At 42.4% G+C, this 24,726-nt stretch overlaps 1 protein-coding gene across 3 annotated transcripts in view; it reads right to left on the bottom strand.

The window, feature by feature from the left end:
* The window catches only part of fastkd1 (FAST kinase domains 1), a 52,183-nt gene that overhangs the window by 22,091 nt on the left and 5,366 nt on the right, over window positions 1-24,726 (bottom strand). For all 3 annotated transcript variants that reach the window (XM_067987517.1, XM_067987518.1, XM_067987519.1), the window contains exons 2-8: window positions 23,531-24,027; window positions 20,936-21,004; window positions 6,447-6,572; window positions 5,132-5,530; window positions 4,542-4,652; window positions 4,260-4,391; window positions 469-955 (exon numbers count right to left, since the gene is read on the bottom strand). In XM_067987517.1, coding sequence (XP_067843618.1) covers window positions 469-955; window positions 4,260-4,391; window positions 4,542-4,652; window positions 5,132-5,530; window positions 6,447-6,572; window positions 20,936-21,004; window positions 23,531-23,880 — 1,674 coding nt within the window. In that variant the 5' untranslated portion in view covers window positions 23,881-24,027. The remainder of the gene's footprint in view (window positions 1-468; window positions 956-4,259; window positions 4,392-4,541; window positions 4,653-5,131; window positions 5,531-6,446; window positions 6,573-20,935; window positions 21,005-23,530; window positions 24,028-24,726) is intronic.

Raw genomic sequence — 24,726 nt, 5'->3', positions numbered from 1 at the left:
AAAGAAAAAAAAAATCTGGATCTGGGAAAGCAAAAGAGAAAAATTAATAACCAAATGCATAGAGTATAAGAAACAAAATTGAGAACGAGAATTATTGATTAAAATAGAAAATTGTGGCTTAATAGCAGTAATTAAAACTTGGCTACAGCTGAGTCAGGAATAGCAATTAAAGATACCCAAGTATAAAACTTTGAGGACAGAGAAGAAGAGGGAAGAGGCATAGCAGTGGACGGAACTTTCGATTTCGACAGGGACATAAAGCAGGTGGTGTACATCACGCCCGATTTTCCTTCCCATTGAAGTCAGGCAGGTTGTGTAGTGATTCGCCACCGCCCGCTTTAAGCCCCTAACAAAGTTGAAAGTTTCACCCAATATGATAAAACTTGAGTTTACGGGTTTAAATAGAGGTGTCAAAAGGGGAGGAAAAATAATGCTTTTTTCTTATATAATGTACTAACTTTTACATACCTTGTTGATGTGTTCAAGTGTGACAGATGCTATTTGGTCCAGCAGACCAGTATGCAGGCAATTTGTTTTGGTTAGAAATAGTGCAAATTCAGGAACATTGGACCAAGTTATCTGATCAATCAATCGATCGAAGGTTGCCATAGTTTCTTCTGCAAGGACTTCTTCAAACCATTCTCCGGAGACGTATTTTAGCTCTTCTATCAGCAGGTCCAGACTGTCTGCCTTCTGCAGTCTCTCCAAACCACATTTGTTTAGCTTTTGAAGTAACTTCACATACACTGCTGCTGTGCCAGGTTGGGTTGAGGAGCCATTTCGTACCCACTTGGTGATGGCAATGGCAAATGTATTCAAGTCACTTAAATTACACTGGGGCAAGACAGCATCGATGCGTGCAAGGATCAAGTGATCAGTTCTTGGAGAGGGAAGCAGGGAGAGAACCCGAGTTAACATGGACACCTCATAGGGGACAACACTAAGATGAAGATAACTGAAGGGGGGGGGGGGTGCGGTGGGGAAAGAGGAGAAAGGAAAAAAAGAATGACAAAATTGTGAGTATTTAGAAGTCATATATGCATATTCAGCTATGCACTCATATCTGATGATAGGAATGAGATTTAGACCATGCTGCTAGTTAAATCTGCAAACCTGAACTGCAGTGTTTTCCCCAAGTTAAAAATAAAACAGTTATCAAATATTCACAGAGCTGAATGATGTATTTATACTAATAAGAAAGGAGGCAATCCAGGAGTGCTTGGTATATGGGCATCGCTCTCCATGCAATGCAGATGTGCAAAACAGTCATTACGATGCACGCATGGTGATCACTAAACCATAATTACAGTACTCCCTATGTGCCTTAACCAATATTTAACTTTAAATTGTAATTCTGAAATTAAGAAAATATTAGCAAATGTATCTGAATTTCCACTGCAGCTCGATAAGACCAAATCATGTTATCTTGTAAAATAACCTGAGTATTCATCAAGATTCATCTCCAATCAGATCAAAATTGCTGATCCCAAGAAAACTTACATGGCAGAACCAGCGCAAGCATTTACTGTACAGGAACAGGCAGCAATGCCATCATAGGTACAACTGGAAATAATCGGTTCACATGCTAGTCACTACTTCTAATACACTACAGGTTTATACTACAAACACGCTGTCAACTTAGAACCATAGAACCACAGAACAGAAGGGGGCCATTCGGCCCATCGTGTCCGCACCGGCTCGAAGGACAATCAGGTGCCCATTCTAATCCCACCTTCCAGCACCCGGTCCGTAGCCCTGCAGCTTACAGCACTTTAGGTGCAGGTCCAGGTACTTTTTAAAAAGAGTTGAGGGTCCCTGCCTCTACCACCAATTTGGGCAGCGAATTCCACACTCCCACCACCCTCTGGGTAAAAAAGTTTTTCCTCATATCCCCTCTAATCCTTCTGCCAATCAGCTTAAATCTATGTCCTCTAGTTCTTGAGCTCTCCGCTAGGGGAAAGAGGTACTTCCTGTCTACTCTATCTGGGCCCCTCATAATTTTGTACACCTCAATCAAGTCTCCCCTCAGCCTCCTCTGCTCTTAAACTCCATTCCTATCCACTGACTCAGACCCTCTCCCTGGCCACTGTCTGAGGCTGAACCAGACTGTTCATAATCGTGGCGACCTGAGATGAGCTTCCGACACCATATCCTCTCCATCACCAAAACCGCCTACTTCTACCTCCATAACATTGCCTGACCCTGTCCCTGCCTCAGCAAATCTGCTGCTGAAACCCTCATCCATGCCTCGAGACTTGACTATACCAATGCTTTCCTGGCCGGCCTCCCTCGTTGCACCCTTCATAAACTTGAGCTTGTCCAAATCTCTGCTGCCCGTATCCTAACTCGCACAAAGTCCCATTCACCCATCACCCCTGTACTTGCTGATCTACATTGGCTCCCGGTCCGTGAACGCCTCGATTTAAAAATTCTCATCCTTGTTTTCAAATTCCTTCATGGCCTCGCCCCTCCCTATCTCTGTAATCTCTTCCATCCCTACAACCCTCCACAATCTCTGCATCCCCATTTTCTTTGCTCCACCACTGCCGGCTGTACCTTCAGCTGCCTAGGCCCTAAGCTTTTTTTTTATTCGTTCACGGGATGAGGGCGTCGCTGGCGAGACCAGCATTTATTGCCCATCCCTAATTGCCCTAGAGAAGGTGGTGGTGAGCCGCCTTCTTGAACCGCTGCAGTCCGTGTGGTGACGGTTCTCCCACAGTGCTGTTAGGAAGGGAGTTCCAGGATTTTGACCCAGCGACAATGAAGGAACGGCGATATATTTCCAAGTCGGGATGGTGTGTGACTTGGAGGGGAACGTGCAGGTGGTGTTGTTTCCATGTGCCTGCTGCTCTTGTCCTTCTAGGTGCTAGAGGTCGCGGGTTTGGGAGGTGCTATCCAAGAAGCCTTGGCGAGTTGCTGCAGTGCATCCTGTGGATGGTGCACACTGCAGCCACAGTGCGCCGGTGGTGAAGGGAGTGAATGTTTAGGGTGGTGGATGGGGTGCCAATCAAGCGGGCTGCTAATTTTTTTTTGAATTTTGCATAATTTTCACTGAGCACTTGAAAAAATATTGAACACTTGCTGGTGCAAGTGTACAAAATCTCAGTGTCCAAAGTACATACAGTTTTCAGTAACATATAGCAAAAACTATTGAAAATACTATGTTGATTAATGCATAATAGCAACGGCTAAAGATTGAACATTTAAAATTCTAGTAGCATTGAGTTTATTCAGTGCAACTAGTGTTCTGTACTGCAACAAACTTAAATTCTACATTGCAGTAATTTCAGAAAATTTACAGAAAATTGATCAGTTTTGCAGGTGTTCCGAAAGAGGTGTTAAAAAGGCTGTACAGAAGAAAGAATTCAAAGTTAAGGGGCCAGATTTTGCTTTGAAAATAATGTTATTTATGTGCAAATTGGACAGCAACTTCTGGCGAGCACACGTCTGCAGTTAAACGCAAAAATCCAGAAGTTGCTGTCCTAGGTGCACTGCCCCTCCGTAAGCTATGCGAAAACAGCATCTTGCCATCTGGCTCCCCATTCAAATACATTGAACGGCATGAAGTTCCTGTACTGACGTCGTAAATACGGACTAAGCTTGCTACAAAAAGTTAGGGCTTGTCCATTCCAGTCTAGCCCTTCTAACGGCATGGGTAAGTCTTAATTATTGCCAAACAACCTCTCTGGCACTGAAAATTAACTTTTACAAGCGTGGAGTCTCATTCCTTCAGCTTTTAATTACTGTTGGAGATTTTTAGAAAATTTTAATTTTCTTTCAACTTTTTCTTTCTGTCTCTTTCATCTCTCTCTCTTAATCCAATCTTTGTTTCCCTCTCTTTATTTCACTTTCTGTACCTGATTTGACACTGAATTCACTAGTCTAACTTACACTTCCTGGTTCAAACGCTGCGTTGTTCATTAACGATTCTTCGATCTGACTGGTTAAGGAGATACACAGTTGCTTGCCCTGGTCACACAGGTCCCAGATGCCCTGTAGAGGTCGCTGCGCCGTTTGGATATATGGCTGATAGTAACTTGCTGTGCAAAACCCCATAGAAAGTATGCAAGTCTAATGGTCGCTGATCACAGCAAAATCTGGCCCATTATCTCACTTGTTTCATCATCCAAGGTAACCATATAAAAAAAAAGTGAATATTTTTATGGTAGTGTAACCTATTTTTGTTAAAGTGCAGCACAACAAATACTTATCATGAAAATATTGTGTGAGATGTTCAGTTTTTCTAATATTCATTTTACCTTACTAACATTCGCCTCAGTTCTGCGTACAACTCTGGATTTTGACAGTGAAGCAACAACAATGCCTGTGCTATTCTTGCAATATCCAGTGGCTTGTATACATCCAATTGCTTGTACAAAGTTGATGCAACTCTGAGTGAGAAGAGAGGGAAAAAAAAAAATCAAGCATTTTCTGGTTAAAGGCTAATATAAAAATTTATGGGGTCATAGCACTTTGAGTATAAATACTTTTTACATCCACTACAGTACATTTTTATTGTGAGCAATAGAGCATACACTTACTTTTGAATTAGTTGTGGATTCCTGCATTCCATCTCTCCCATGGTCTCTATTACTGCTAATGTTTGTGAAGGGCTAAACTCTTCAACCATTAACAGAGTAGCCGATTCAAGCCTTTATGGCAGGGGGTGAGGAGGAAGGAGGAAAAAGTTTGTTGCCAGTTATTTTGTTAATTGTGTAAGTCAAAACTCATTAAAATGTAATCACACAAATATAGTTCTAAATTTGTTTTAAATTACATATTTTACAGTATTTGAAATCAATTTAAATGAGATGGTTTTAAAAACATATTTGTTGGCTTTAACTATATTAAATGATAAAAACTATATTATTAATGGCTTCCATTCATTTTTACTGGGATTTAATTCAGTCTCTCTTAAATGGACAAAGATCATGAAATTAAAATCTCAAAACAATGGCCTTTACAGGATTTTTAAGAGGGGCTTTTAAACCTTACAATAATAATAGAACTCGTGAAAACAAAGGACACAACTTCACATTTTTCTTAAACAATGAGTAACTAAAGAAAGTGCACTTGATTAATGGTCAGAAGTTATTTTTAGATGTCATAATTGCCAAAGTTAGTGACATACCTTTCCCTAACCACCGGTTCTGATAATGGTCCTAATGCTGCGAACAGCCTAACAAAACTGGCAGGATCAGTGTGAACGTTTGCAAGTTCAGTAAGTCTCCATTTAGCAGCTAGCCGAAAATCACAATTGTTAAAATGCAGAGACTGGTACAATCCAAGGATTATACTTATATCATCAGCATCTAGGCTTTTTATGTTCTGAAGAAAAATAGTGTTGCATTTTTCCAACAAAGGACGATAATTGAACTTGATATTACGTAGAAATTGTACTATTCGGCGTGCATTGTTAAGCTGCGAGGTATCCCTGGTATCCAATAGAAATTCTGCCTTTTCTATCAGACAATTCCGAAGGCAAGTAGAGATCATGCCAGATATGCTTAACATTAATGATGAAAGTATCCTATTCAAAAGATAGACATAATTAGCAATGACAGAATGAATGCTATCAAAATCATTGTTTTGTACAATATTTGATGTTCCATATTACAGCAAGTTATACAAATTTTCCATATACCACAGTAGTTAATTTAACAGATGATGAGATTCAGTAAATACCAACAGGGGTTGGTACAGACAAATATTAATATGACTTTTTTTTAGTACTGAACTGCCACAATTTAAAAAAAATCTATTCCATTGAAATCAAACTGTTTTCGATTGAGATCGATAGATTTTTGGACTCTAGGGGAATCAAGGGATATGGGGATCGGGCGGGAAAATGGAATTGAGATCAAAGATCAGCCGTGATCTTACTGAATGGCGGAGCAGACTTGAGGGGCCGTTTGGCCTATTCCTGCTCCTATTTCTTGTGTTCTGGTGTTTTGCTGTTTAGTCATGATCCATTCATATCATTTTAAAAGATCACATTCATAAACATCTGAAAATATGTTTACTTCATTATTTGGTCGCCAGCGATCTTCTATCTTTTGGAATAAAAAATAATCATTGCTGACAACTTACTAGTGCAAAAGAACACCAACTGATCTATAATTGTCATCATTATGTATAACCTTGATCAACTGCACTTCAGGAAATATACTTTAAAAAAAATACTGCTTTATTAAAATACAGTAATTAATACACCAACCCCCAAAATTCAACAGCTTCTCTCTTTACATCTGAAAGGAAAACTTCCATTTATATAGCATCTTATGTTTCTGAGAAACATTCCAAGGCACTTCACATGCAAGTAATTATTTTGAAGTGCAGTTCCTGCTGTTAAGTCGGCAAACCTAAAACCAATGCAAGATTAGTGACACAAAATGCTGCAGCCATAGGAACCAACACTGGTAGTAATTGCTTATTAACAATCTTACCTTACATCCTGTATAGATTCCAGTTTCCTGCTAACAATATCAGTGATTTCTCCCATTAGTGGACTATGGTGCATGTGTTGATCAGTCAGACACACAGCAAACTTGGATAATGTAGCCATACTAAACCTGCCATAACAGAAACAGCTTTAACACAGGGCCCTCTTACAGCCTAGAAAACAATACTGCAGTGGTGTAAATATTCAGTACAAAGTTAGATGTTTATTTACCCTTGTGGGTCTGGTCACAGCCAGATGAACTGGCAGTGCAATAGTGCTAAATAGCACCAATAATAGATAGCACCACAGTTGTTGCCACAATTTGTCTCAATGCAGCAACTACACCAACATCAAAAACGTATGCCTTACCAGTCACAACACTATGTAATACTTTTATTTTCTACAGTAGTCAGATTTGGCTAGCTTTCTGTGATGCAACTCCATTAAGTATTTCAGCGAGACTTATCTAACACATTTCATTCATGACGTTTCACTTAACCAAAGACCTCATTACAGCATCCAACACCGCATAGATTTTCATCTCTACCCCTTGGGTTTAAATTATTCCATTTTGGAAGGCAGATCAGGCAGGCTCCATTATGGGCATGTAATCCTTTCTACCCAATTTTCCTCTCTGTGCTCTACCCAGGTGAGACAGACAAAAATGTACCCCTACAATTCTCTTTAGAAACAGTGTCATCTCATTTTGCCCCCTACCCTCAATCAGCATTAATATAGCCTGCTTTCTTTTCTGACAAGTGAGATTTTGGTTATGCTGATTTTTAATGACATTTCATAACTTTAACACTGCTTACTTTCCCTTCTCCCAGGCACTTACAATGATTCCTGAAGGGGGCAGATAGAAGATATCCTTAGATTTCATAATATAGAAAGAATTCAGCCTATCGCACCTGTGCTAGCTCCATGAAAGAGCTACCCACTTAATCCAAATCCCCTGCATTTTCCCAATAACCTTTTAATTTTTTTCCCCAAATATTTATCCACTTCTCTTAAACGCTTCAAATGCCTTGCACAAACTGAGAAATCAGTCACAAACCTATCCTACCATTCTATGGTGGAGTGTATTAGTACATTAGCAATGATGGTCAGCTTATTTTTAAAATTCAAAATATATTCATCAGATTTGTAGAAGATCCATATTTACTAATAGCAAATTTTAAAAAAGTAAAACAATCTATTACTAATGAGGGTGGGAAATTTACCATCAACATCCCCTAAAGAAAGAAAATTAAGGGAATTTTTACCTTTAACATCAAACTGGTGTACTTTCATAGTTTCAATAAAATTAAGAAAATTGTGTGTTAACGACACTACTGGGGAAAATGGCTTGGGGAAGTTGCTGAACCCAGCACCGAGAGAGATTTGAAATTAACATTCTCTTGCAATGATCTCATTGCTGCAGTACCCTAATTTATTGCTATTGGGGCTATTTTGGGTCTCATGCTGTGGGATCTGGATTTCCTCTGTGCTGGTTTCCTTGATAATGTCAAAAAATAATCTTTAACAGAAACAGAAAAAAATCTTAAAAGGATGTTTAAGTTAAAGTTAATCAAGTTAAATGGGTACGAATGGTGACTCATTCTTTAAAGTTAGTGTTAAAATCCTTACAATTTTTCTGCCAAATTGATGCTGCTACCTTGTTCTCAACAGACTATCCCATCATTGATGACATGAATTGAATCGAAGCCAAGCACCCAAAGTTTAACTTTTCAATCCATTCAATCCAGTAAGATAAAAAGAAAAAACTACAAAAACTGGAAATCCAAGAGAGAAAATATTGGAAATTCATTACAGTTCTATCAGCAACCGATAAGAAATAATAAGAGGACAGGTTAACACTTTGGGTGCAGAGCTTTGTATTTCCAGCATGTTCAGTTTTATTACATAATCTGCTGAAAGTTTATTTTGAAAGAGAATATATCTTTGGAAACTCAGTTATGGTATAGATTCAGCCTATTAAACCTAGAGTATTAATGAACTATCCAGCTGTCAGAATTTAAAAAGAGTACTGAACACTATACTCCCCTCTTCAACCCCCACATAAACTTTAAATCTAATGCTCAATAATTTGGAAATGACCAAGTAATGCTATTATAAAAGTAATATTTTAGGCCACCCTTTCAAATTTCAACAGATACTAACTTACTAGAATGGATAATGAGACTGGTGGGGGATGGAGGTGTAGAGTGACCAGACGTCCATGGTGAAAAGGAGATGGTTAGGGCAGGGGAACTAGAAACTGGTAAAGTGGCGGAGGGTGTCAGCCGTGTCTCGGATGTAGGTCGGAAGAGACCAGACAAGGGGAGAGAAAAAAAAGTCAAGATAGGAGGAAGTAAGTTCCATGGGGCAAGAACAGGCTGAAACAATGGGTTTCCCAGGGCAGTCCTGTTTGTGGATCTTGGGAAGGACGTAGAAGCAGGCTGTGCAGGGTTGGGGGAACTATGAGGATGGAGGCCATGGCGGGAGTGGGGGGGGGGAAAAGAGAAAGAGGGGGGGGGGGGAAAGAAAAAAGAGATCTCCAGCGGAGATGAGGTCAGTGACGTCTGGGAAACTATGGCTTGACGTGGCAGTGGAGTCATGGTCCAGGGGGAGGTAGGAGAAGGTGTCGGAGAGTTGGCGTTCAGCTTCCACAAGGTAGAGGTTTGTTCGCCACACAACAGTGCCGCCCTTGTCAGCCGGTTTGGGACCCTCGACCGTGTCTGTCCTATTTCCCGCACTTCTGCCCCCACCCCTTCCCTTCCCCCCCAGAACCATGATAGGGTCCTCCTTGTCCTCACCTTCCGCCCCACCAGCCTCCACATTCAACGTATCATCCTCTGCTATTTCCGCCACCTCCACGCAACCCCACCACTAAACACATCTTCCCCTCCCCTTTCAGCATTCCCAAGGGACCGCTCCCTCTGGGACACCCTGGTCCACACTTTCATCACCCCCAACTTCTGCTCTACTCCCCATGGCACCTTCCCGTGCGAGTGCAGGAGATGCAACACCTGCCCCTTCAACTCCTCCCTTCCCACCGTCCAGGGCCCCAAACACTCCTTCCAGGTGAAACAGCAGTTTACTTGCACTCCTTTCAATTTAGTATACTATATCCACTGCACACAATGCGGTCTCCTCTACACTGGGGAGACCAAACGCACACTGGGTGATCACCTTGAACACCTCCGCTCTGTCCGTAAGAGTGACCCCAACCTGCCGGTTGCTTGCCATTTTAATTCCCTGTCCCACTCCCACTCTAACCTCGGCCTCTTACACTGTTCCAGTGAACTTCAACGTAAGCTCAAGGAACAGCACCTCATCTTTCGTTTAGACACTTTACAACCTTCTGGACTCAACATTGATTTTAATAACTTCAGATCATAACCACTGTTCCCATTTTTTCAGTCAGTTAATGCTGGTAATGGTTGTGCTGCTGTCATTTACAGCTATTCCTAATCAATCTTTTGTTTCTTAACCTGTCCCATTACCACCTTCCTTGCCTTGCACCATCATCCCTTTTGTCATTTAATCACTCACGCCCTCTACCGATCATAGACCTTCCCTTTTGTTCTTTCCTCCTTCCCCCCCGTTCTTTCCTCCTTCCCCCCCCATTTCCCTGGCTCTGTAGAATCATAGAAGTTTACAACATGGAAACAGGCCCTTCGGCCCAACATGTCCATGTCGCCCAGTTTATACCACTAAGCTAGTCCCAATTGCCTGCACTTGGCCCATATCCCTCTATACCCATCTTACCCATGCAACTGTCCAAATGCTTTTTAAAAGACAAAATTGTACCCGCCTCTACTACTGCCTCTGGCAGCTCGTTCCAGACACTCACCACCCTTTGAGTGAAAAAATTGCCCCTCTGGACCCTTTTGTATCTCTCCCCTCTCACCTTAAATCTATGCCCCCTCGTTATAGACTCCCCTACCTTTGGGAAAAGATTTTGACTATCTACCTTATCCATGCCCCTCATTATTTTATAGACTTCTATAAGATCACCCCTAAACCTCCTACTCTCCAGGGAAAAAAGTCTCAGTCTATCCAACCTCTCCCTATAAGTCAAACCATCAAGTCCCGGTAGCATCCTAGTAAATCTTTTCTGCACTCTTTCTAGTTTAATAATATCCTTTCTATAATAGGGTGACCAGAACTGTACACAGTATTCCAAGTGTGGCCTTACTAATGTCTTGTACAACTTCAACAAGACATCCCAACTCCTGTATTCAATGTTCTGACCAATGAAACCAAGCATGCTGAATGCCTTCTTCACCACCCTATCCACCTGTGACTCCACTTTCAAGGAGCTATGAACCTGTACTCCTAGATCTCTTTGTTCTATAACTCTCCCCAACGCCCGACCATTAACGGAGTAGGTCCTGGCCCGATTCGATCTACCAAAATGCATCACCTCACATTTATCTAAATTAAACTCCATCTGCCATTCATCGGCCCACTGGCCCAATTTATCAAGATCCCGTTGCAATCCTAGATAACCTTCTTCACTGTCCACAATGCCACCAATCTTGTAACAACCTACCATGCAGTACCCTGTCAAAGGCTTTGCTGAAGTCCATGTAGACCACGTCTACTGCACAGCCCTCATCTATATTCTTGGTTACCCCTTCAAAAAACTCAATCAAATTCGTGAGACATGATTTTCCTCTCACAAAACTATGCTGACTGTTCCTAATCAGTCCCTGCCTCTCCAAATGCCTGTAGATCCTGTCTCTCAGAATACCCTCTAACAACTTACCCACTACAGATGTCAGGCTCACCGGTCTGTAGTTCCCAGGCTTTTCCCTGCTGCCCTTCTTAAACAAAGGCACAACATTTGCTACCCTCCAATCTTCAGGCACCTCACCTGTAGCTGTCGATGATTCAAGTATCTCTGCTAGAGGACCCGCAATTTCCTCCCTAACCTCCCATAACGTCCTGGGATACATTTCATCAGGTCCCGGAGATTTATCTACCTTGATGCGCGTTAAGACTTCCAGCACCTCCCTCTCTGTAATATGTACACTCCTCAAGACATCACTATTTATTTCCCCAAGTTCCCTAACATCTATGCCTTTCTCAACCGTAAATACCAATGTGAAATATTCATTTAGGATCTCACCCATCTCTTGTGGTTCCGCACATAGATGACCTTGTTGATCCTTAAGAGGCCCTACTCTCTCCCTAGTTACTCTTTTGTCCTTTATGTATTTGTAGAAGCTCTTTGGATTCTCCTTTGCCTTATCTGCCAAAGCAATCTCATGTCCCCTTTTTGCCCTCCCGATTTCTCTCTTAACTCTACTCCGGCAATCTCTATACTCTTCAAGGGATCCACTTGATCCCAGCTGCCTATGCATGTCATATGCCTCCTTCTTCTTTCTGACTAGGGCCTCAATCTCCCACGTCATCCAAGGTTCCCTAATTCTATGAGCCTTTCCCTTCACTTTATAAGGAATGTGCTTACCCTGAACCCTGGTTAACACACATTTGAAAGCCTCCCACTTACCAGACGTCCCTTTGCCTGCCAACAGACTCTCCCAATCAACTTCTGAAAGTTCCTGTCTAATTCCATCAAAATTGGCCTTTCCCCAATTTAGAATTTTAACTTTTGGGCCAGACCTATCATTCTCCGTAGCTATCTTAAAACTAATGGAATTATGATCACTGGTCCCAAAGTGATCCCTCACTAACACTTCTGTCACCTGCCCTTCCTTATTTCCCAAGAGGTGGTCAAGTTTTGCCCCCTCTAGTCGGGCCATCCACATACTGAATGAGAAATTCCTCCTGAATACACTCAACAAATTTCTCCCCATCCAAGCCCCTAATGCTATGGCTGTCCCAGTCAATGTTGGGAAAGTTAAAGTCCCCTACTATTACCACCCTATTTTTCTTGCAGCTGTCTGTAATCTCCTTACATATTTGCTCCTCAATTTCCCATTGACTATTTGGGGGTCTGTAGTACAATCCTATCAAAGTGATCTCTCCCTTCTTATTTTTCAGTTCTACCCATAGACTCTGTGGGCGAACCCTCTGATATATCCTCTCTCACTACTGCCGTGATGTTCTCCCTAATCAAGAACGCAACTCCCCCTCCTCTCTTACCTCCTGCTCTATCTTTCCTATAGCATAAATTGCTTCACACATGGATATGGTGTGGGAGGTGAATGAACAGGTATTGCATCTACTGCACTTGCACAAGAAGGCACTGAGGAAGGACAGCAGATGGTGGGGGTGGAAGGTGAGGACAAGAGGGGACTCTATCATCGTGGGGATGGGGTGGAAGAGTCGTGAGACTTTTAACTCTTAACATCTTCCAGCCTTCCGAAGGGACCACTCCTTCCACGACACCCTGGTCCACTCTTCCATCACCCCCAACACTCGCTCTCCTCCCCACAGTACCTTCCCATTCGAGTGCAGGAGATACAACACTTGCCCTTTCACTATGTCAAAACGTCCAATCTGAATGTAAGTGCAACTATGAGCTCCGTCACTTGCCACTTCAAATCTCTGTCCTCGTCCCACTCTGGCCTGTCTTTTGCCCTCTACACTGTTCCAATGAAATTCAATGCACTCAAGGAATAGAATCTAATCTTTCAATTGGGTACTTTGCAGTCCTCCAGCCATAATATTGACTTTAATAACTTAAGACCTTAACTATAGTTCCCACTTTTTTTTTTACAGCAGGGGATGCTGCTGATATGGGATGGGTTTGTGTCTGTTTTTGAGGGATGGGTGGGGGGGAAGGAAGGGAAAGAGTGGTAACAGGTTGATGTTTGTATCGGAAACCCTCCATCAGAACATCATTCTGGTGGGGCAATCTTCACCCTTGGTGCCAGCCTTCTTTTTTCTTCTAAGGCAGCTGGATTCTGTTCTACTTTATCAGCTTTTCCTGTTTCCACTTAGACTGGCCTTATCCCCATAGCTAGTCACATGTACTGTGTCTCTCTTAATACCTTTAATTTTTTATATTATAATACTTCCTATCATCTTAGGTTAGCATCACATAAAAAAAGACATGCATTTATATTGCTCCTTTCACATGCTCAGGACATCCCATTGCGCTTTACAACCAATGAAGTACTTCTGAAATATAATCACTCTTGTAATGCAGGAAAAGTGGCAGCCAATTTGCGCACAGCATGCTCCCACAAACAGCAATGAAATAATGACCAGATAATCTGTTTTAGTGATGTTTGTTGAGGTATAAATATTGGCTAGGACACCAGGGAGAACTCCCCTGCTCTTCTTCGAAATAGTGCCATAGGATCTTTTACATCCATCTGAAAAGGCAGACAGAACCTCGGTTTAACGTCTCATCCGAAAGACGGCACCTCCAACAGTGCAGCGCACTCTCAGTACTGCACAGGAGTGTCAGCCTGGATTATGTGATCAAGTCTTTGGTGTGGGACTTGAGCCCACAACCTTACGACTCAGAGGCAAGAGTGCTACCACTGAGCTACGGCTGACATAATTTAGCCATCTTCTTTCCTTTTGTCATTCTACTTCCTCTTGTAAGTGTGTGCATGCTTTTTCCCTTCCCTCCCTTTTGTTCTGTTCCTTTTTAAATGCTATTCTTCATCTATAATTTTTCCCATTTCTGATGAAGGGTTACACCAGAAACATTAAATTGCCTCTATTCTCCCACAGGTCAGAAATGGGGATGTCCGCTGATGATTGCACAGTGTTCAGTTCCATTTGCAATCCCTCAAATAATGAAGCAGTCCAAGCCCGCATGCAGCAAGACCTGGACAACATCCAGGCTTGGGCTGATAAGTGGCAAGTAACATTCACGCCAGTTAAGTGCCAGGCAATGACGATCTCCAACAAGAGAGAATCTAACCACCTCCCCTTGACATTCAACGGCATTACCATCGCCAAATCCCCCACCATCAACATCCTGGGGGTCACCATTGACCAGAAAGTTAACTGGACCAGCAACATAAATACTGTGGCTACAAGAGCAGGTCAGAGGCTGGGTATTCTATGGCGAGTGACTCATCTCCTGACTCCCCAAAGCCTTCCCACCATCTACAAGGCACAAGTCAGGAGTGTGATGGAATACTCTCCACTTGCCTGGATGAGTGCAGCTCCAACACTCAAGAAGCTCAACACCATACAGGACAAAGCAGCCCGCTTGATTGGCACCCCATCCACCATCCTAAACATTCACTCCCTTCACCACCGGTGCACTGTGGCTGCAGTGTGTACCATCCACAGGATGCACTGCAGCAACTCGTCAAGGCTTCTTCGACAGCACTTCCCAAACCCGCGACCTCTACCACCTAGAAGGACAAGGGCAGCAGGCACATAGGAACAACACCACCTGCACGTTCCCCTCCAAGTCACACACCATCCCAACTTGGAAATATATCGCCGTTCCTTCATCTGTCGCTGGGTCAAAATCCTGGAACTCCCTTCCTAACAGCACTGTGGGAGAACCTTCACCACACGGACTGCAGCGGTTCAAGAAGGCGGCTCACCACCACCTTCTCAAGGCAATTAGGGAAGGGCAAATAAATGCTGGCCTTGCCAGCGACGCCCACATCCCATGAATGAATAATAAAAAAAGATGCTGATTGGCCTGCTGAATGTTTCCAACATTTTCTGTTTTTCTTTGGAGTTAGTCAGTTTAACTAAGGGAACATTTCAAAGTATCATCGTGGCATTAGTGGGAAAAAAAAATCAAATAGTAGAGGAAGTTTAAAGAGCATACTGACTATTGGTAGTAGGAGGGCAGTCCAGTATAGCAGAAGGCACAGGACCCACATGACTTGGATCAGGTATTTTCCCCAGACAACAAAGCCAGCTACAGTTATCCATGGCAGATAATAGTGTAAGAGGTGGCTCAAGCTCACCAGGAAGGCTGTGACGGAGGGGTTCCAGGGACAGTCAACCATCTGTACTGCACTATTAGTGGTAGTGTAGGTCACCCTCAGTGCTCTCAGCTTTTATGAACAGGGATCTTCCAGATACTCCTAGAAGCCATCACAAGAGTCAGCCACTTTGTCTATCTTTAGGACATTCGGCACATTCTTTTCTGCACAATAAAACAGTAACATAACAGCACAATATATTAAAAATGAATTATAATTTTATTTTTTGTGCTTGTGGTATACATATTTAACAATTTTGAGGCCACATTTTGCCTTGTGTGTTGTGAACTTTTCTGTTGCATGTGGATGTGCCCTAAGTGCTCCCCTTCATAAGGGAGTAGTGCTCGTGGATGGTTGCATAGTCAACTGGCAACCCGCAAGGAGTATAGAAAACCCTCTTACCTGTAACCAACTGTGATGGACCTGCATCAGTGCTAGAGTCTCCTTTGTTGAAGTTATGGTGGGCTCGACGTTTTAAAAGGCAGCACATACTTCTTCAGGGTTATGTGAAGGCAAAAAATTGTCACTGACATGAGTGCCAATTGGTTGCTGATGCGCTATTCCACATATGCTACTGCTGGAAGAAACCCATTTAAGCATAGAATAATAGTTACCTGAAGTCTTGGAATCCCTTCTTCATGGTTTCCTCTAAATGATCTCTAAGCAAGTTGAAACCAGCCATGCAGTGGACCTGATGGGCTGAACTTTTGTTACAACTCCATCTTGGAGTTTGTAGTCCGAAGCCTCCACAGCAGCAAGGAGAATATTCATGAAGATGTTCCTACTGTGCCCATGACCTGCATAGCCACAGTCTGCATTGCAGATGTCACTGGTTTTGTTATGTGCTCATTGAGATTATAGTGCATGAAAATGACATGAGAGTTCAACTCCCCTGCACTACTCAGATCAAGAACCAATGTAGCATTCATAAGTGCAAGTGACTCTGCAATACCTCTGTTGGAAAGGAGATCCAGTTAGGTCTGTGTCCTGTAAAATTCAGGAGCACTCAGCATGTTGGACCTTGGCCTAACACCAGCTGGCACCCCTTCTTCAACATTGCTTCCTCAACATCACTATGATCTTCTCCTACAGTGTGCATCAGTCTTGGTGCTTGCTTCAAGCAGGACTGCTGACAGCTGGCATGATGCTCTTTACATATGCTTGTCAACCATTGGTTCCCCTTGCTTTGAAAGGTGCAGGTGCACCACTGAGTACAAAACCACATTTATTCATTTGGGTACTCTATGATTATTGCAGGCACTCCTATATAATTGATAATTTTTATGTCTGAGATGTTTTGCAGGAACAGGGATCCAGAACTTAAACGCCTTAAAAAAAATGTACATTTAATTCTAGGTTCCTGGTTATGTGAACTGGTGTTACCAGTTTCAATCTGCAACTTTGTTTCCTGGTTTACCTTTTTTTAAAAATTCGTTCATGGGATGTGGGCGTGGCTGGCGAGGTCAGCATTTATTGCCCATCCCTAATTGCCCTCGAGAAGGTGGTGGTGAGCAGTCTTCTTGAACCGCTGCAGTCCGTGTGGAGAAGGTTTACTCACAGCGGTGTTAGGTAGGGAGTTCCAGGATTTTGACCCAGCAACGATGAAGGAACGGCGATATATTTCCAAGTCGGGATGGTGTGCGACTTGGAGGGGAATGTGCAGGTGGTGTTGTTCCCATGTGCCTGCTGCTCTTGTCCTTCTAGATGGTAGAGGTCGCGGGTTTGGGAAGTGCTGTCGAAGAAGCCTTGGCAAGTTGCTGCAGTGCATCCTGTGGATGGTACACACTGCAGCCACGGTGCGCCGGTGGTGAAGGGAATGAATGTTTAGGGTGGTGGATGGGGTGCCAATCAAGCGGGCTGCTTTGTCCCGGATGGTGTTGAGTGTTGTTGGAGCTGCACTTATCCAGGCAAGTGGAGAGTATTCCATCACACTCCTGACTTGTGTCTTGTAGATGGTGGAAAGGTTTTGTGGAGTCAGAAGGGGAGTCACTCGCCGCAGAATACCCAGCCTCTGACCTGCTCTTGTAGCCACAGTATTTATGTTGCTGGTCCAGTTAAGTTTCTGGCCAACGGTGACACCCAGGATGTTGATGGTGGGGGATTCGGCGATGGTAATGCCATTGAATGTCAAGGGGAGGTGGTTAGACTCTCTCTTGTTGGAGATGGTCATTGCCTGGCACGAATGTTACTTGCCACTTATCAGCCCAAGCCTGGATGTTGTTCAGGTCTTCCTGCATGCGGGCTCGGACTGCTTCGTTATCTGAGGGGTTGCGAATGGAACTGAACACTGTGCAATCATCAGTGAACATCCCCATTTCTGACCTTATGATGGAGGGAAGGTCATTGATGAAGCAGCTGAAGATGGTTGGGCCTAGGACACTGCCCTGAGGAACTCCTGCAGCAATGTCCTGGGGCCGAGAAGATTGACCTCCAACAACCACTACCATCTTCCTTTGTGCTAGGTATGACTTCAGCCACTGGAGAGTTTTCCCACTGATTCCCATCGACTTAAATTTTACTAGGGCTCCTTGGTGCCACACTCGGTGAAATGCTGCCTTGATGTCAAGGGCAGTCACTCTCACCTCACCTCTGGAATTCAGCTCTTTTGTCCATGTTTGGACCAAGGCTGTAATGAGGTCTGGAGCCGAGTGGTCCTGGCAGAACCCAAACTGAGCATCGGTAAGCAGGTTATTGGTGAGTAAGTGCCGCTTGATAGCACTGTCGATGACACCTTCCATCACTTTGTTGATGATTGAGAGTGGACTGATGGGGCGGTAATTGGCCGGATTGGATTTGTCCTGCTTTTTGTGGACAGGACATACCTGGGCAATTTTCCACATTGTCGGGTAGATGCCAATGTTGTAGCTGTACTGGAACAGTTTGGTTGGAGGCGCAGCTAGTTCTGGAGCACAAGTCTTCAGCACTACAGCTGGGATGTTGTCGGGGCCCATAGCCTTTGCTGTATCCAGTGCACTCAGCCGTTTCTTGATATCACGTGGAGTGAATCGAATTGGCTGAAGACTGGCTTCTGTGAAGGTGGGGATATCGGGAGGAGGCCGAGATGGATCATCCACTCGGCACTTCTGGCTGAAGATGGTTGCAAACGCTTCAGCCTTGTCTTTTACAGTCACGTGCTGGACTCCGCCATCATTAAGGATTGGGATGTTTTCCCGTTAGTTGTTTAATTGTCCACCACCATTCACGACCGGATGTGGCAGGACTGCAGAGCTTTGATCTGATCCGTTGGTTGAGGAATCGCTTCGCTGTCTATAGCATGTTGCTTCCGCTGTTTAGCATGCATGTAATCCTGAGTTGTCGCTTCACCAGGTTGGCACCTCATTTTTAGGTACACCTGGTGCTGCTCCTGGCATACTCTTCTACACTCCTCATTGAACCAGGGTTGATCCCCTGGCTTGTTGGTAATGGTAGACTGAGGAATATGCCGGGCCATGAGGTTACAGATTGTGCTGGAATACAATTCTGCTGCTGCTGATGGCCCACAGCACCCCATGGATGCCCAGTTTTGAGCTGCTAGATCTGTTCTGAATCTATCCCATTCAGCACGGTGGTAGTGCCACACGTTGGATGGTATCCTCAGTGCGAAGACGGGACTTTGTCTCCACGAGGACTGTGCGATGGTCACTCCTACCAATACTGGCATGGACAGATGCATTTGCGACAGGTAGATTGGTGAGGACAAGGTCAAGTACGTTTTTCCCTCGAGTTGGTTCGCTCACCACCTGCCTCAGGCCCAGTCTGGCAGCTATATCCTTCAGGACTCAGCCAGCTTGGTCAGTAGTGGTGCTACCGAGGCACTCTTGGTGACGGACATTGAAGTCCCCCACCCAGAGTATATTCTGTGCCCTTGCTACCCTCAGTGCTTCCTCCGGGTGATGTTCAACATGGAGGAGGACTGATTCATCAGCTGAGGGAAGGCAGCAGGTGATAATCAGCAGGAGGTTTCCTTGCCCATGTATGACCTGATGCCATGAGATTTCATGGGGTCCAGAGTCAATGTTGAGGACTCCGAGGGCCAATCCCTCCTGACTGTATATCACTGTACCGCCACCTCTGGTGGGTCTGTCCTGCCGGTGGGACAGGACATACCCAGGGATGGTGATGGAAGAGTCTGGGACGTTGGCTGAAAGGTATGATTCTGAGAGTATGGCTATGTCAGGCTGTTGCTTGACTAGTCTGTGGGACAGCTCTCCCAATTTTGGCACAAGTCCCCAGATGTTAATGAGGAGGTCTTTGCAGGGTCGACTGGGCTTGGTGTTTTGCCGTTGTCATGTCCGGTGCCTAGTGGTCCGATGCCGGGTGGTCCGTCCGGTTTTATTCTTATTATGACTTTTGATCAGCAGTGTATGTGAAGTGCCAGCGCTCTGCCTGTCCTCTGATGTCTGAGCATGGAGGAAGTTACCAACTGGTCTTCTGGTCAAAACACATTCCATTTCTAAACCAAAGAAGGAACAGGCCATATAATAATATACTACTATTGTGATAAATATTAAATGGGACTAGTGCAATAAATGAATATAGCAAAACATTTTTTAGAAAGGAATCAATTCATTTAAAGTATTATATGCATCCATTCAGTGTATGGGCACACTGATGCAATACATTGTACAAATTATATTTATTTATGCCTTACCTTTATGCTTTTCTTTAAGTCATACATTTCTCTTCTAGATCTCCAGCTAAGTCTTCCAAGTAGTTGAAACAGCATTGATTCTTGCTGTGACATACTGCCTCATTTGGTGCTTCTAAGCATACTTGGGAGCAATTCTCCCTCACCAAAAACTGTTTAAAGAACAGTTGAGCTTTTTTACCGACAAGTTATTTGCGAGCTCCTTGAGAAGCATTGAGAATCATTATTGCAGGTGAATCATTTTGTCAGAAATTGCTCGTTTCAAAAACGTATTCCCAAATTTTGATAGGTCATTAATTGCGACAAAAACGAGCGTATCTTCCATTTTTGAAAAAATAAAAGGAGAGGAAATTCTAGCCGAGACATTTAATTATGTGTTTTACTGCAAAAGAAGCACAGTACATGGTACACCGTGTGTAGATTGGGCCTTTATAGGTTTACCAGTGTCCATCTCACTCAAATTATCACGTCCAAAGTTCCATTTGATGACGTTACAATCAATTTCTATGCCTCAGATTGACAGGGAATGCCTCCAACGGGCAGGGAAATGATTCAAAGGAAGAGGAATGTTATCTGGCCATTTTATGGGAGATAATTCAGATGACTTATTGGTTGTATCCACTGTCATGTACTCTACACATGGTGTACTTTATATAGTAACTATTATCTGAAAAGAAACATTGTATCAAGCATAAGAGGGAACTGCAGAATACTTGCCATTACTAGTCACATTTACTGAAAGTACAAGTTCAAGTATTAATCCTTTAATAGTCAGCATTTTGTTGCACACTTCCATCTTTATGCAAATAGTATACTGAACTTCAGAGAAGTTTTGGTCTGTCAATCCTGTACTGTTTTCAAAGTGAAATACCGTGATGAATTTTTTTTTATTAAAAAGGCTAAATGCAAGAAAGAACATCAATTGTTAAAAACTATTAAAATTATAATCAAGAGAATAAAACCTACTGTACTTACCTTTCAATTCGTCCCCATGCCTCTACCACAAGTTGTTGCACCAGGGAATCATGGGGTTCAACATTCAACCTTTTAGTAAAGACAGAAGTTTATTGTTAGATAAGAACCATTATGCTTGGAGCAATGTTGATTTCACATGAATAGGCGCAAGTTTTTAAATGGGTATTTAGCTTCACTCTAAAATTGCAAACTATGTCCACAGTGATTATACTTCTACATTTATCCACTGAATGTCATGCAGATGGATGTGCCATTGGCCTTGGAAACTGTTTTAATATTCTTAAGCATCTAATTTAATTCACAAGTTTAAAAACAGTTGATGTTGCTCATGGATAGTCCAGGGTCTGGAATATGGCTACTGATGCTTACTGCGGTCTTACTCCGAAGTTAATTACTCAACGAGATTTCTGAACTAATGCTAATTGGGGCCAAGCACAAGACCAATTTTGAATCACAAATCTAGACTACTGGAAGCAAGATTGAGAAGGTCAGAACTTTGTTTTTTAAAAAAAATCAGATTCTGGATATCTTTCCGGATCTTCTGTCAAATAAAGCTGTGCAGTCTCTCCATCTTACGGATCAGAGGTGATGCTCAAACATTGTTTGCCACAGACTATCTTCCAAGATATTATACTGAACCATGAACCCTAACTGACCAACAAGTTTAATTGTTCTCAAACATCTCCATACATCTTTTTACATTATGTACCACCCCCCCACAGCTAGCTTCATCTCATCTTAATATTGTCTTATGCTAAGTTCATATTCATCCTCCATGTTTGATGTTTCGTCCCTTTACTATTAGCAAAAAGAATGCTGGTCTTGAGATATTCATTAAACAACACACCATCCATGTTAAAAAACCATTTAGAAGCCAAGCATTTTACATGCTACACTCTATTATGAATATGAGTGAGGATACAGTAATTTTGCAGAAGAGGTTGAACTTTATACCAGAAAACATCAGTAAATATGTTCAAAGCATAATTCTAATTCAGTGATAATATTTCAACATTCATATTTAATTTGAAATTGGACTAACACAAACCAATTGAACTACCCCAGCAATTCAAAATATGTCATGGATCAATGAGTTAAATCTTGCCCTTCATGAATGGTGATAAAATAGCCATGGATAAAGTTGAAAAAGATTGCAGAGTTTTAGTAAATTAAACGCTCAGCATGCCCAATCACTGTGCTGCAGCAACCAACAACGCAAATAGAATGCAGTCAAAACACTAGATCACAAGTAGGAGGAAATCATGCTCAAACTCTGGTCATTCCACACCTTGAGTAGTGTGTGCAGTTCTGGTAATCAAAACACAAAGGAGACACTGACACCCCGTGTGGCAGATCAAAGAGCCTTGAGACTGAACCCCAGCATCAGAATGAGCTATGAGGAAATACTGGAGAAACTTGGGCTTTTCAGCCTTATGGCAGTATTAAAAAAATAGTAGGTGGAATAGAATAAATAGATCCAAACCACTACTTGATACTTAACTGTGACAGTAGGACAAAGGCCACAGGTTCAAACCAGTAAAAGGCAAATGTATAGCTGATGTCAGGAATCCTTCTCACAAAGAGTGATCAACATATGGAATGGGCTTCCAGATATAGTGGAGGCAAAAACCCATGAATCATTTAGGAAACAGGTGCATGCAGTGAAGGAAGGACTGTAGGCTCTCTTCCTCATCTGCATCTACCTGCTGGTCATTAATGCAGTTTTTGTGCACCCTCATTCCTCTTGAAGTCATTTATTTTATATTTTATGAATAAGGAAATAGTCCCCTAGCCCAATCAGTCCTACCTCCTTCCACCCTATCTCTGCTTCGGTTGAAGCAAAACTGAATTGTGAACATCCTGCTTTTGTCGCTTTACAAAAACTAGCCAGAATGCAGGGTCAGCAACAACACTTACAAAATGATGACCATGGAGGGGCAGTAGAAATGCTACACTTTTTTTTGAAGTTTATGTATTTTTGTTTCAAGAAGTGTTCGTGGTAGAATTACAATATTCACAATTCTACTACAAGCAATGCTAAATTAAGACATTTAGCTCCTTTAAATAACTAAATAAGTTTAATCTCATAGTCGATCATACCCAGGAAGGAAAAAGCCCTGCCAATCCATTCTGCCAAGTGAAACAATAGTTTTTAAAAATCTCTAGAAAATGATAAATGTAGGTACGGAGGGCAATGCTGATTTGCATTTCACTACTGTGAATGATCTACACACATCTAAAAATCAAACATTACAATTTGTGAACTATGGGGTAATCCACAACAGTTAGATATAAGTTATATTACATGCCCTCATTCCCATACATACTCTAAATGACTTGATGTACTTGCATTTAAATAAAGCAAACCCCTATTTAATATAGCACAGCTATTTTGAACTAGAGTGTAAAGAAGTTACATAGCAAGAGCCATTTTGTACAGCATCATATTAACAAGGAAGCCATAAACAACAAGCTTTATATCAGAAGTATATTAATGCGCTATAAAGACTGACTGTATGTGTAAAAATGATTGAACCTATTTAGGAACTCTTACCCTGTTTCAAGAATTTAACTAGCCTCAATACTTGTAGTTACCTCAGTGCATTGTATAACATATCCACCAGTGTTTCATCATCCATCAGGTCAATCTTGTTTTCAGCTAGCACACGAAGAACCATGAACTGTGAATGTTTTCTGATGAAATCTATAGTCCTCAGCATCTGTGGCCTCTCCTTTTGAAATTGCCAGAGTAGATTTATTGCACGCCCCACATGCTTCACGGAAAGCTTGGCTTTGTTCTTCCCTACAATATCAAATATTTGGTCCTCATTTGAGCAGTTGCCCAACTGATCTAGCAAGGAATCACTTCCCATTACCCTTGAGTGGTAGAACCTCACTGAAGTGTAGCATATGTGCTTCAAGCGAAGTATTTTTAATGGTAGCATGTTTTTTCAAACTTAAAGCATATTTTCAGATCTTTTTTAAATTACAAAATGAACTGAAAAGTTTCTGTAGCGCACTGAAAATGCACATCTGCAGACTCCTTTAAGAGATTCATCTCCCGAGGACTACATTTAGGATACATTCATTATCTGTAAAAATAGAGAGAGAAATCCAGTTAGGTGACATAAAACAAATATTTTGTGATTTTGAAGAAATTATGTTGACTTCAGGTGATAAATTAAAAATCAATATTTTAAGCTGCCCAAGAGTTACAATCCTTTTAATTTAAGGCATACAGATTCAGGAAAACCAGATCATTCCCTCTACATTACCCATGAGTGATCGTCTGTTTCACCTGCTCTTAATTGACACACAACCCAGAATAACTATCCTCCAAAGCACCAAAACATCTCCCGTGGCTTCCATTGCCTCTGTAAATTTCACGGTCTTTACAGAAATATTTGTACATGTTCCATAGCTGTTGACATAAAAAAAAATTCTAAGGTAACGTGGATATCAAGAAAATTTGGTTTGCAATGCCTTAGATCATGGGCTGTGACAACAAAAGCTTTTGATGGTAGATTCTTCCAAAAACAGTCTGTAAAATGTCTAACATTTGCCACGTATACATTTATGATGTTTCCACCTGGTTTGCAAGTGATAGTTCGTAGAAAAACACACAAATTTCTAATGATTGATTTGTGATGAACATTGAGGCAGATATTGAGAACCATTTAAACTAGATTTGGGCCGGGGTGGGGGTGGGGGGGCGGGGGGGAGTGGAAGGGCAGGGAGGAAATGTGATCAAGGATGAGACCAGATATACAAGAACTAGAGACCAGGAATAA

The sequence above is a fragment of the Heptranchias perlo genome, chromosome 7 (genome assembly GCF_035084215.1).
Source record: "Heptranchias perlo isolate sHepPer1 chromosome 7, sHepPer1.hap1, whole genome shotgun sequence".
Taxonomy (NCBI): domain Eukaryota; kingdom Metazoa; phylum Chordata; class Chondrichthyes; order Hexanchiformes; family Hexanchidae; genus Heptranchias; species Heptranchias perlo.
This window is presented reverse-complemented; position numbering and strand designations above follow the sequence as displayed.